The 13,213-nt window shown below is 36.2% G+C and overlaps 1 protein-coding gene across 1 annotated transcript in view; it reads left to right on the top strand.

Moving 5' to 3' along the window:
* Positions 1 to 256: 256 nt before the first annotated feature.
* Positions 257 to 13,213, top strand: part of HTR3B (5-hydroxytryptamine receptor 3B) — a gene marked incomplete at both ends in the record, with an annotated part of 34,822 nt that continues 21,865 nt past the window's right edge. Inside the window, 2 exons of the mRNA XM_082660639.1 lie at positions 257 to 296; positions 5,539 to 5,699. Of these exons, the coding sequence (XP_082516765.1) occupies positions 257 to 296; positions 5,539 to 5,699 (201 nt within the window). The remainder of the gene's footprint in view (positions 297 to 5,538; positions 5,700 to 13,213) is intronic.

Here is a 13,213-nt window from a genome sequence, read left to right as displayed (position 1 = left end):
CTGGGGCAGAACCAAATGGAGAAGTTAAGAAGTATTGCAATGGTATCAATTCCAAAACATTTGTGTGGTGCTGGTACTGCCTTTGGTCCCATTTAGTGTTTACAAAATAGCACCAGCAAGGACAGCATAAACTGGCAAACAGAGAAGAACGGAATGGAAAGGAGGTCTTTTAGGAAAGATTGAGCGGCGTTCCATCCAATAGGCAAGTTTGTGTTTCTCATCTTCTGGAAGTGCCTGGGGAACACTGGCAAGTTCAATGGCCCCTCTGTGGCCCTTGGTCCTGGTGGCCGCCTCAGGTGAGTCCTTTAATGATATTACTAGGCTTTGAATATTAACGCCTAGAAGCTAGAGACGTGGTTTTCTACGTTGTGCTGTATAACTCGTCACAAGTGTTTGTTTTTATTTACGATCTGTAAAATGTCAGTCCTGTGAAGCTACACGGAGACCAACAATTTGTTACGACTTTGCTCCTACAATTATAGATGTATATACACATAGGGTCACACAGTGGGGCTTTACACATGGCTGAAAATATGCTCTGAAATGTTATAATTGTCTGATAAATTTCTGCTTCCTTAGAAATCAAGCTTTCTTTACAACAATTGACATTGAGAGTTTGGGGTATTCTCTTTCAGATTTACTTTTATGTCTGAATAGTATATTTTTATTATCCAAAGTAGTCTTGGCTTTTAGTAGCCCAGAGAGAGAGTTCCTTGGATCCATCATAGCTACAGAAACCTGGATGTCATTTTGGTATTAGGGGCTTTACATCCAGCCGTACAAAGTCTGTGTAGGTGATGAGTGTTTCTCTAAAGACGAGCTCTATAAACTTGCATGTTTTGAGTGTACAATTCCTCTTAAAAATATTTTAGAAACTAATATATATATATATATGTTTTCTTTCCCTAAATTTCTGAAACTAAAATTCCATAGTGCCAGTATTAACTCTACTGAATTGAGCCATTTGAATAGGATACGATTGGTTCTTAGAAAATATACACAAATCAAAAATTTATGTTTATGCTGGTGTTTCCCAACACCCCACTTTCTTGAGGGTTCTCCTAGAGCTCGTATCTGAATTTCCATGTTTTAAAATATAACTGAAAGTGGAATGAGTCAATTACGGAGATGAGGAAGGAATTTGGTAGCCAAGCAGCTGGCAATGATTTTTTTATTGGGTAGAGAAGAAAAATAGCCACTTATCATTGAAGAATAAAAATGCTGGGTGTTGAAATTAAAGGATAAAAGCATATCTTAATTATAAAAATGAAAACAGGGAATTTCATTAAATGTCAAATGGGTTTCTTAGCAGAAAATAATTGTGAACATTAAACTAAGTAAGATAAAATAGAAAAATGAAGGTTTGAAAACAGAAGAAATTCTTCTTCATGATTTCTCTTTCTAATGTTTTGCCTTATGCTTGATTTTTGCTCTAACTGTGGCAGAGAAAGTGTTTTAATAGTGTCTCGTAATCAGTGCTTGACCATAAATCATACTGAGAACATTTGTTGCAGAAAAATTCATCCTTTGGAATTTTTACTGGTTTAATATCAAGATGATTTGTAAACATTAAAGCCCTGAACCAACCGCCAATTCACCGCTGCACCCAGGAGACAGTGTGCTAGGGTAGGAGGCCTGGATTAGAACCATCTAGGTCCTGCCACTCTACTCACCAGCCACGTGACCCCGGGCAAGTCCATTAACCTCTTAGAGACTCTGTTTCCCTGTAAGTTAACTGTTTATTTTGTATATTCATGAAGACCGAATAAGATAGCATTATGTAATTGTAAGCTGCAATGCAAATGTAACATATCACTGACCTGAAAACACACAAATGGCAGTCCAGTGGCTAAGACTCCATGCTCCCAATGCAGGGGACCCAGGTTCGATCCCTGGTCAGGCAACAAATCCCCCAGGCAGCAACTAAGGGTTCACATGATGAAACTCAAAGATCCCGAGGGCCGCAACTAAGCCCCGGCACAGCCAAATAAATAAATATTTTAAAAAACCCCACAAACACAGAAAATAACAATGCGCTGTTTCTGTCCAAAAATGTACAACATGCAACTCTTCCTTTTGAAGGGTTACTCACCTAGTATTCTCAGGGAGCCAGTTCAGGGTAGTGCCAGAGTAAGAGCTTGACCTTTGCATCCAGATCAGTCTTGTTTAAATTCCGGCCTCCTCACTTACAAGCTGTGTGATCTTCAGTGGTACTAACCTTCCTAGGCCTAGAGTCCCTCACCTGTAAGTGACCCTTCACGGGGCTGTAGAGTACCTATTCTTGTAGAAGTTAAATGAGATAATTCATGTAAAGGGCTCTTAGCCCAGTGCCTGGCACACAGCTAATTATTTAATCAGTATTAGGTATTCAGTAGTACCATGCCCTCAAACCTCTGTTTCCTTGTAACATCTCAGATATATGTATTGTTACCAACCAGGTTTCTTGGTCTTCCTTAATCAATAGAAATTGATAAGAGGCCAGACAAAAGTTCAGGCAAGGCTCTATTGGGACTCCTACTATATAGCAGGGAGGAGTAAAAACAAGTAACAGGTTCCCTTGCTCGCTCCCTGAGGTGGGAGGAGCTGGTTCCTTAAATGGCGTGAGGGTAGGGGTGTGTCCAGGGGTCCAGCCAGAGGGGAGGCTTAGGTGGTCTGCCCACCCCCTTGGTGGTGCTGTGTGCAGGGGCATGTGCAGTACCCTGCTTTTGCTCCCTGCTCTTCAGAAGTGGAAGTTGGGTTTTTTTGGTCTTTTTGTATCTTGTTGTCCATAATTTGCCCTAACTGCACATGCACGCAGTTATTTTTAGTCCCTTTTAGTTTCTTTGTATTTTGCTTATTAAGGGGACATTTGTCCAGGTGTAAGCAGTGCAGCAAAGGGTCCTAGGTCCCAGGTCCCAGCCTGTCTCAGTATCATTCTCTTATAATCCTAAAGGTGGTATACTCACTAAAGCAAAAGAGCTCTTTTCATCAAAGTGCCCAGAACATTCTAAGATAGGCGTGTGTGTAACTCATTGAAATAAGGAAAACAAAGGAATAATTCTATTGTATTCTTATCTTTTTTAAATCTCTCTTCACCAAAAGTGCTTCACAGCTCAGTTCCTAACACATTCTACTTTCCAGAAATTTACAAGTGAATTATTTGAAGCTGATTATTATCATTCAAGGAGGCAGAGCTAGTGAGGAATCTTTCCTGGGTCTGTTGATAGTTTCCATCAGTGTCTGTTGAAACATCACTGAACTGTGAGTCATTTAGTGCTTGTGTGAATGTCACATTAGCTTTCAAGGGGCATAATTTACTGTTAATTAATGGTCACTTAAATCCTTAATCTCTCTCCTCTAATTGATCTTTCTCCTCAGGCAAATTTGCACTCATAGTAGAAATGTAATTTATTATTTCTTCCCATTTTAAACAAAGAACTCTTTCCCTCTGTAGTTTATTTAAGCATACTTCCCTTTGCTTCTGATTTTTCTCCAATCATTGCCTGCTTCTCTTTTGTTCCTATTTCCAGCTTCCAGAACATTCTCTTTTTACCCAAAGACTATGACACATTCTAGAAAGTATGTGTTTATCCATAGGGGACCTATGGATTGTTTCCTAGAAAAGGTATCAGAGGGAAATTTGACTCTCCATGAACAGAGGGTATAGGGAGCACACATTCACTTCTCAGAATTATGTCTTAACTCTGTCTCAAGTGGTTTCCTGTATTGAAACAGGCACATTTCAGTGGTTCCCCAGCTGGGACTTGAATTGGGAGCTTCCAAGGGAGGTAAGAGTGAACTTGCCCAAAGCGAAGTTCTCAGGAAAAGCACCAGATCAGCTTTGCTTTGGGCTCCAGAAATCCCTACCCCCAGCGTCCGCCAGCAAGAAACAGTCTCAGGTAGAGAGATTCACAGCACACTTTTTGACAATCACAGTTCACAAAAACTAAAGATGATGCCTGATGCAAGTCACCCACCTTAGTCCCGCATGCCAGAATCGCTGTTGCCACTTCTGGCGTCTTGTCGGGTGAATAGTTAGGGAGTTAAAACGCTAATTAGATTCCCAGTTCAGATGATAATGAAAGTGAATATTCCACTGCCCACAATGAGTCTGGAATTGCACCTCCAGCACCGTTGTTAGCATTTTGGTCACACTGACATTGATAAACATAGAAATTGCTGCCTGCGGCGGCAAGTGACACAGCATCATTCATAAAGAGATGGGTATAAACAGGATTGTCGCACGGGGAGAGGATATCTCATTTACAGTTTCCTGCTGGATCCCGCGTACCTTCAGCAGCTCATCAAAATAACCATCAAAACCGCTGAGAGCCGAGGTGAATTCACACGCAGGACACTACAGATAGATTTCACTCAGGCGCTGTTGGCGGGAGGTGTGCAATTTGCTTCAGTCCAATGACTTAGCGAAGCTTTGAATCCCCCAGGGGCCGGCAAAGCTGGTGAACAAAATATCTTTGCGATTCTGAGAAAGCCCTCACAGATTTGTCACTTCCAATTGCTGGTGCTCATTTCTCCTGCTTGCTTTCCCCTGGCTTTCCCGGCCTCAACACCAATCACGGCTCCTCTACAAATCAAGATTCCTGGGTCATAGGAAATGGCTGTTCCCTGGAGCCACAGAGAATTTTCCCAAAATGAAGATCTCATTTTCTGACAAGTGCATTTTAAGGCAGAGTGAGAGAACAGATTTTTGAGGAGAAAAATATGAATTGGAATCTCACTAATCCCATTACTCAGAAATCCACACAAATCTTTGTGTTCAACTGGTTTGTCCATGTTTCTGCTTTGGGCTTTCTATGTGATTTTGAATTACGAACAGAAAATCAAAAGAAAAATCCAAAGAGGAAGTTAAATGTTGGCTAAGTGCATAGGAAGTTTTCTCCTATGTACTGGGAGGGGGTGATACGGAAAAAAGAAAGGATGTTGTCTCCAATATGCAAGATTGTTGTAAAAATGGAACTGTAAGTGAAAGTATGCATCCTCAGAGATGGGGTTGATTTATTTATCTTTACAATGAGATTTCTCCATTGGGCACTTAGACCGTCAGCTTACTTTGCTTTTTTTTTTTTTTTTTTTGCTTTTTAATTGAAGTATAGTTCATTTACAATGTTTCAGGTGTACAGCAAAGTGATTCAGTTATAGACACACACACACACACACACACACATATTTTTTTTCAGATTCTTTTTCATTGTAGGTTATTATAAGATATTGAATATAGTTCTCTGTGCTATGCAGTAGGTCCTTGTTGTTTATTTTATATACAGTAGTGTGTATCTGTTAATCCCAAATTCCTAATTTATCCCTTCCCCCTCTTTCCAGTTTGGTAACCATAAGTTTATTTTCTATGTCATCGGCTTACTTTAAACAAGTGTCTGCCAATAAGCCCGCTAGTTGGCTGTGAACTTAAGCAGTTCGGATGAGCTGAAAACTATATGCTGCTAGGAGCCACTGAGTCCTGAGCAGTCTGAAGTGTCCTAAAGATGCTAAGTTCCTTTTATTTTCATAAACGGTGAAAACGATGATAGTTTTCTTTTTCAGGAATCCTGGCCATAGATACCCCTCATCCCAGGAGCTCTGCTCTGCATCATCTCACCAAGCAGCTATTACAAAAATATCGCAAGGAAGTGAGGCCAGTTCACAACTGGACCCAGGCCACCACAGTATACCTGGATGTGTTTGTCCGCGCTGTGTTGGATGTGGTAAGGACCATCTTACCATCTCTTAGTCCCATCATTCTTTTGTAAAACTACCTGCTGTTTATGCAGGGGTCTAGGAGAAGTTTTATTCTTGAGACTCTCGTTGAGCTGATAGAGAAGTTGTGCTAGACTCAGCAGTGAGCCTGGGGTAAATATTTATTAGGCAAATCATGCTTTCTAGCCCCCGACTTGCATTGTGAGGGCAGACATAGAAATAGGAATTTCTATATCTAGAAAATATTCCTAGAAATAGGAATTTCACAGAAATAAGATGTTTTAAGAATTGTGGTCATAGGTCACAGAACATATTTTATGAGCATTGCTGAAACCAAAATTGGTAATAGGTATTATTTTCTATGGTTCACATTTCTTAGTGATGGTAGCAGGTTTATGAAACAACTTCTACAACTTACTGCCTGAAATTTTAAAAGGGGAAAAAAATGCCTTGCTATCCTGAGTGTTTAAGGGAATTTATACCTAAGGTATTTGCTAAGGGTAGTGGGAAGATTTGTTTATTAAAGCATATCTTTCCTACTGTGTCTGAAAAATGGGTTGTTGTGGGTATTAAATGAGAAAGTGCATGTAAAGCAGTTAGCAGAGGTCTTAGGAAGCCCTCAGTGATGGCCCGTATAATTATCTCTGCTTCTTCTTTCTCCTTTTTCTTAATTACAAAGTCTTCAGTATCAATAGATCCCAAATTTCTTTTGATTTCTTTTAAAAGCAGACTTTACTGAACTTGTTTGTTAAAGTAGTTTAATAACTGTTTTTCAATTTACTTCTCAAAATTTTTTTTCCAATTGAGGTATAATATACAGATATTGAAATGCACAGTATGAGTTTTGATAATTGCATGCACCCACATAATCCGTATCCCTATCAATATGTCAAACATTTCCATCACCCCAGAAAGATCCCCCATTTCCTTCCCATCATCCCCTCCATCCACAAGGACAACCACTGTTCTGATTTCTTTCATCATAGATTATTTTTGCCAGTTCTAGAACTTCTTAAGAATGAAAATTTACTGTATGTACCCTACTGTGCCTGGATTTTTCACTCAGCATGTTTTTGAGCTCCATTCATGTTGTTGTGCATATCAGTAGTTTTTCTTTTTTATTGATAAGTGGTATTTGGTTATGGCTATACCATGATTTGTTTATCCATTCTCCTGTTGATAGGCATATGGGTTGTTTCCAGTTTTAGTGTATTATGAATAAAGCTGCTGTGAACATTTCTGTACAAGTATTTTGGTGTATATATGTTTTTATTTCTCTTCAGTAAAACCTAGAAGTGGAATAACTGCCAATTCTCATAGGATAGATGTACATTTAACGAGAAACTGCCAGACTGATTTACAAGGTGGTTGTATGCTGTATACTCCCGCCCATCAGCTATGAGAGTTCCCATTTCCCCACATCTTCACCAACATTAGGTGTTATCAGTCTTTTTAATTTTACCCATTCTGGTAAGTGTGTAGGGATATTTCATTGTGGTTTTTCTTTATACTTCCCATGGCTAATAATTAGGGGCTCTTTTTTTATGTGTTTATTGGCCACTTATATATCTTTCTTTGTGAAGTACCCGTTTAAGTCTTTTCCTATTTTTTATTGTGTTGGTTGTATTTTTATTATAGATTAATAGGGATTGCTTATATATTCTGGACACAAGTCCTTTGTCATCTATGTATTGCAAATGTTTATTCTCAGTCTGTGGCTTGCCTACTTATTTTCCTAATGGGTCTTACGATGGACAGAAATTTTTTAATTTAATAAAGTCCATTTTTTACCAGTTCTTTATTTATGGTTAGTGCTTTCTGGGTACTGTCTAAAAGAAATCTTTGCTACTACAAGTGTACCAAAATATTTTCCTATATTTTCTTTCAGGAGATTTATAGTTTTTAGCTCCTTAGATTTAGTTCTGTGATCTTGAGAATTAATTTTTGTAATGGTGTGAGGCATAGTTCAAAGTTTTTTGCTGTTGTTTTGAATTTTGTTTTGTTTTTGTTTTTGCATTTAGAAAGGATTTGTTCCATCACCATTTTTTGAAAAGTCTTCCCTTTCCCCGTTGAATTGCTGTGATGTCTTGGCTGAAAATTAAGTTAACTTATAAGTGTCAGACTATCTGATATCTTGAAATCAGATAGTGTAAGTCCTTGAATTTTGTTCTTCATTTTTAAGATAGTTTGGCTTTTTAGAACCTTTGTACTTCTACATAAATTTTATATTCAGTTTGTCACACTTCATTAAAAAAAAAAAAACTGCTGGGAGTTTGCTTGGAATGGTGTAGGACCCACAGAGAAATTTAGGGGAGAATTGACATTTACCAATACTGAGTTTTCCAGTCTTTGAATATGGTATGTCTCTCCATTTATTTGGGTCTTCAGCAGTGTTTTATAATTTTAAAGGTAGAAGTTTTATACATATTTCCATTAAAGTTATCCCAAAGTATTTTTGATGTAGCTATAAATATTACTTAAAATTTTAAATGTTCTAGTTATTTGTTGTCATTATAAAGAAATAGGATTCATTTTGTATGTTGACTTTGTGTCCTGTGACCTTGCAAAATTCACTTCCTAATTCTAGTAGTTTTTCAGATTAGTATTTTCTACATACACAATCATTTCATCTGCAAATAGTTTTACTTCTTTCTTTTTTAATCTGTGTACCCTTTATTCTTCTTGTCTTATTGCATTGCCTAAGACCTCTACTACAGTGTTAATGGAAGTGGTGAGAGCAGACATTTTTATTTGTTTCCATTCTTACAGAAAAATCTTTCACCATTAAGTGTGACGTTAGCTATAGATTTTTCATAGATGATCTTTATCAGGTTGAAAAAGTCCTCTCCTATGTGCTGAGAGATATTTTAAAAATCATGAATGACACTAAATTACATCAAATTTTTTCTCAATCAATTTGAATGATCATATGATTTTTCTGTTTTATGCAGTTAATATGGTAAATTATTTTTGATTGATTTTCAAATGTTAAACCACCCCTGCATTCCTAGAATAAACCCCACTTGATCTTGATATATTATCCTTTTTATATATTTCTGGATTTGAATTCCTACTTATTGTAGGTTGCATCTATGTTAATGAGGAGTATTGGGTTATAGTTTTATTTTTTGTAATGTATTTGTCTGTTTTGGCGTCAGGGTTATGCTGGCTTTATAAAACTAGTTGAAAAGTGTTCCCTCCTCAATTTCCTGAAGGAATTGTGTAACATGGATAATTTTCTTCCCTAATGTTTGATAAAATTCACCAGTAAAACTGCCTGGGACTGGAGTTTTCTTTGTGGGAAGGTATTTAAATATAAATTTAATTTCATTAACATATATAGGAATATTCAAATTTTCTATTTCTTCTTGTGCCCGTTTTGGTAATTTGTATTTTTCAAGGAATTTGTCTGTTTCATCAAAGTTACAAATTTATGTGTTCATAATATTCTCTTTTAATTCTTTTAATGTCCAAAGGATCTCCAGTGATACTGCCTTTTTCATTCCTCATGTTGGTAATTTGTGTTTTCTCTTATTTTCCCTTGACCAATATTACCAAATGTTTATCAATTTAATTTATTTCTTTAAAGAACCAAATATTGGTTTTGAATTTTCCTTATTGTTTTCTATTTTACTGATATCTACTCTTATCTTTATTTCCTTTCTTCTGCTTACTGTGTACTTAATTTGTTCTTCTTTATCTTGTTTCTTAAAGTGGAAAGTTATATCATTTATTTTAAACCTTTTTTCTTTTATAATTTTAACATTTAAAGTTATAAGTTTTCCCCCAAGCACTAATTTAACTGTATCCTATGAAATTTTGATGCATTTTAAAATTTGAGGTAAAAATTATGTAGACTGAAACTCATCATTTTTTTAAGATTTATTTATTATTTACTTTATTTATTTTTGGCTGCATCAGGTCTTAGTTGTGGCATGCGGGATCTTCATGGAGGCATGCAGGATCTTTTGTTGCAGTGTGGGGGCTTCTCTCTAGTTGTGGCATGTGGGTTTTCTCTTCTCTAGTAGTGGTGCGTGGGCTCCAGGGCTCCTGGGCTCTGTAGTTGTGGTGCACAGTCTTAGTTATCCCGTGGCATGTGGGATTTTAGTTCCCTGACCAGGAACCAAACCTGCATCCCCTGCATTGTAAGGGGAATTCTTTACCCCTGTACCACCAGGGAAGTCCCTGAAACTCATCTGTTTTAAGCCAGTCCCTTCCCCCATCCCCAGTCTCTGGCAACCACACATTTTCTTTTTTCTCCTTATAGTTTTGCCTTTCTAGAATGTCATATAAATGGAATCATATTGTATTTTATTCTTTGTTTTTGGCTTCTTTCACTTAGAATAATGCCTTTGAGAGCTATCAGTGTTGTGTTGTTGCATATGTCAGTAGTAGTATTCTATTGTACAAATGTACTGCAATTTGTTTACTTATTTACCAGTTGTTGGACATGTGATGTGGGTTGTTTCCAAATTGGAACAATTATGAATAAAGTCACTATAAACATTTGCATACGTTTTCAATTCTGTTGGATAAATACTTAGGTGTGAGATTGCTGTGTTGTATAAGTCTATGTTTAACTTTATAAGAAACTGCCAAACTGTTTTCCAAAGTGGCTGTGTTGTTTTGCACTCCACCTGCAATGTCTGAGAGTTTCAGTTCCTCCACATGATTGCCAGCACTTGATATTGTCAATCTCTTTAAATTTTAACCATTCTAGTAGATTTGTCACCACAAAGTAGATTTGTGATATCTCGATGTGGTTTTAAACTTTCATTTCACTAAAAACTAATGATGTTGAACATCTTTCCATGAGCTTACTTGTCAACTGTATATCTTTTAAAATAGAGTATTCACTCAAATCTTTTACTTTTTAAAAAATAGCATTGTTTATTACTTTATTATTGAGTTGCAGAAGTTCTTTATATAGTTTTGGTCTATTTTTGGATTCTATTCTGTCCAACTAATCAATATATTTCTCCTTACACCAATACACTGTGTCAATTACTGTGCATTACAGAAGTCTTGAAATCAGATAGTGTGAGTCTTCCAACCTTACTCTTCTGTTTTAAAATTGTTTTGACTCTTCTAGGCACTTTGCATTTCCATATAAACTTAAGAAAATTCATCAACTTCTATTTTAAAAACCACCAGATTTTTATTGAGATTGCATTAAATCTATAGATCAATTTAAGGAGAATCAACATCTTAACAATAAGCTTTCAATCCATGACAACAGTGTATCTCTCCATTTGTTTAGTTCTTCAATTTCTTTGCATAATGTTTAGTGCTTTTCAGTGTTCTACACATATCTGGTTAAATTTATCCCTAAGTATTTCACATTTTTGATGCTATTATAAAAGGTTTTTTTTTTTTTTTTTTTTTTGCGGTACACGGGCCTCTCACTGTTGTGGCCTCTCCCATTGCGGAGCACAGGCTCCGGATGCGCAGCTTCAGCGGCCATGGCTCACGGGCACAGCTGCTCCGCGACATGTGGGATCTTCCCGGACCGGGTCACAAACCCGTGTCCCCTGCATCGGCAGGTGGACTCTCAACAACTGCGCCACCAGGGAAGCCCTATAAATGATATTTTTTAATAAGAAAGAGAATTAAAATTTTAATAATATAAATGTATTTTAATTTTGGGTCTCTGTTACTTGCTAGCATACAAAAATATAACTGATTTGTATATATTGACCTTGATCCTGTGACCCTGCCATCTAATTAATTTTTGAGTCTTTTTTGTAGATTCTTTCAAATTTTCTCTGTAGAAGATCATGTTGTCTGTGAATAATGAAAGCTGTATGTCTTTCTTTCCAATCTTTATAGCTTTTCTTTCCTTTTATTGCCTACTGCCCTGACTCGAACCTCTAGTGCAATGTTGAATAGAAGGGTGCACTGTTTTATAAATGTAAATTCAATAAGTGTGTTTATAGTATTGTTAAAATCTCCTATAACAATTTTTTTGTCCAGTTGTTCTATTAATTTCGTAGAGAGGGGTATAACAATCCCCAATTATAATTGTGGTTTGTCTATTTATCTGCCCTGTTATTAGATGCATACACATTTAAGATCATATGTCTTCTTAACAAACAGAAGCTTTTACCATTATAAAATACCCTTCTTTATCTCTGGTAATATTCTTTTTCTTGAAGTTTTTTTCTTGCTTACTTTTTGCATGGTATGTATTTTGCCATCCTTTTATTTTCAATTTCTGTGGTACTCAAAGTCATCTCTTAGACAGAGCATGTAGTTTGGTCTTTCATTTTGTTAAACTTTTTATTTTGAAATAACTATAAATTTACAGGAAGTTACTAATAAATTTATAGGGAGGTTCTGTGCACCCTTCACTCAATGCCCCCCAATGTTAACATCTTGCATAAATACAGTACAGTACAATATCAGTACAGTACAATAAATACAGTACAGTACAGTATCAATACTAGAAAATGGACTTTGGTGCTTATTCAGCTTTCTCCAGTTTTACATATACTCATTTGCGTGTGTGTGTATGTTTCTCTATAATTTTATCATATGTGTAGCTTTGTGTAACCACCACTACCACCACATCAAGCTACACAATCATCATCACAGGGCTCCCTGGTACTGTTCCTTTATAGCCGCAATCCTTTCTCCCCTCTAACGCTTAACCCCTGGCAACCAATAAATCCCTTCTCTATCTTTATAATTGTGTCATCTCAAGAATATTATATAAATGGAATCATGCAGTATCTTACCTTTGAGGTTGGCTTCTTTCATTCAGTGTAATTCCCTTCAGGTTCATCCAAGTTGTTGTGTGTATCAATAATTCACTCTTTTTTGTTGCTGAGTAGTGTTCCAGGGTATTGCTATTTTAACCTGTCAACCTATGCATTTTAATGGAAGTGTTTTGTCCATTTACCAATACCATCTTGCTATTTGTTTTCTAGCTGTCGCATCTGTTTTCTGTTTTCTGATCCTCTTATCCTGCCTTATTTTGGATAAATTAAATATTCTTTAATATTTGATTTTAGTTCCTCTGAAATCAAATTAGCTTTTTTGCAATCCCTCTGTGTATTATTTTTAGATGTTATTTTAGGGATTTCCATATCCATCATTAACTTAATACAATGTACTTAGAATTAATGTTATTACACTTCATATAAAATGTACAAATCTTACAACAGTAAAATTCTATTTACCTGTTCCCCTTACATTTACATATATAATATGCCCTACAATACAGTATTATTATTTTAATGTACTTTAAAAAATAATTCAATAATTTCTCTTTAATTTATTTTAATGGACGTGTTTCTCTATGTTAATATCTTAGTGCTGCACTATGAATCATAGACTCTGATTTTTTGACTGAGACTCAGGTATTGAAATTGATGAAAAATACTTCAAAACTGAAAGTATAAATTTTCTGTTATAACATGGTTTAAATTATTTTTTATCTAATGAAGTTATTTTAGCATAATTTTCCTCGAGCTTAGATAAACCCCTACTCATTATTTCTTCGTAAGCAGGTACATTTATT

The sequence above is a fragment of the Grampus griseus genome (genome assembly GCF_964374135.1).
Source record: "Grampus griseus genome assembly, chromosome: 8".
Classification (NCBI taxonomy): Eukaryota; Metazoa; Chordata; class Mammalia; order Artiodactyla; family Delphinidae; genus Grampus; species Grampus griseus.
Note: the sequence above shows the minus strand (reverse complement) of the source record. Positions and strands in the feature narration are given on the sequence as shown.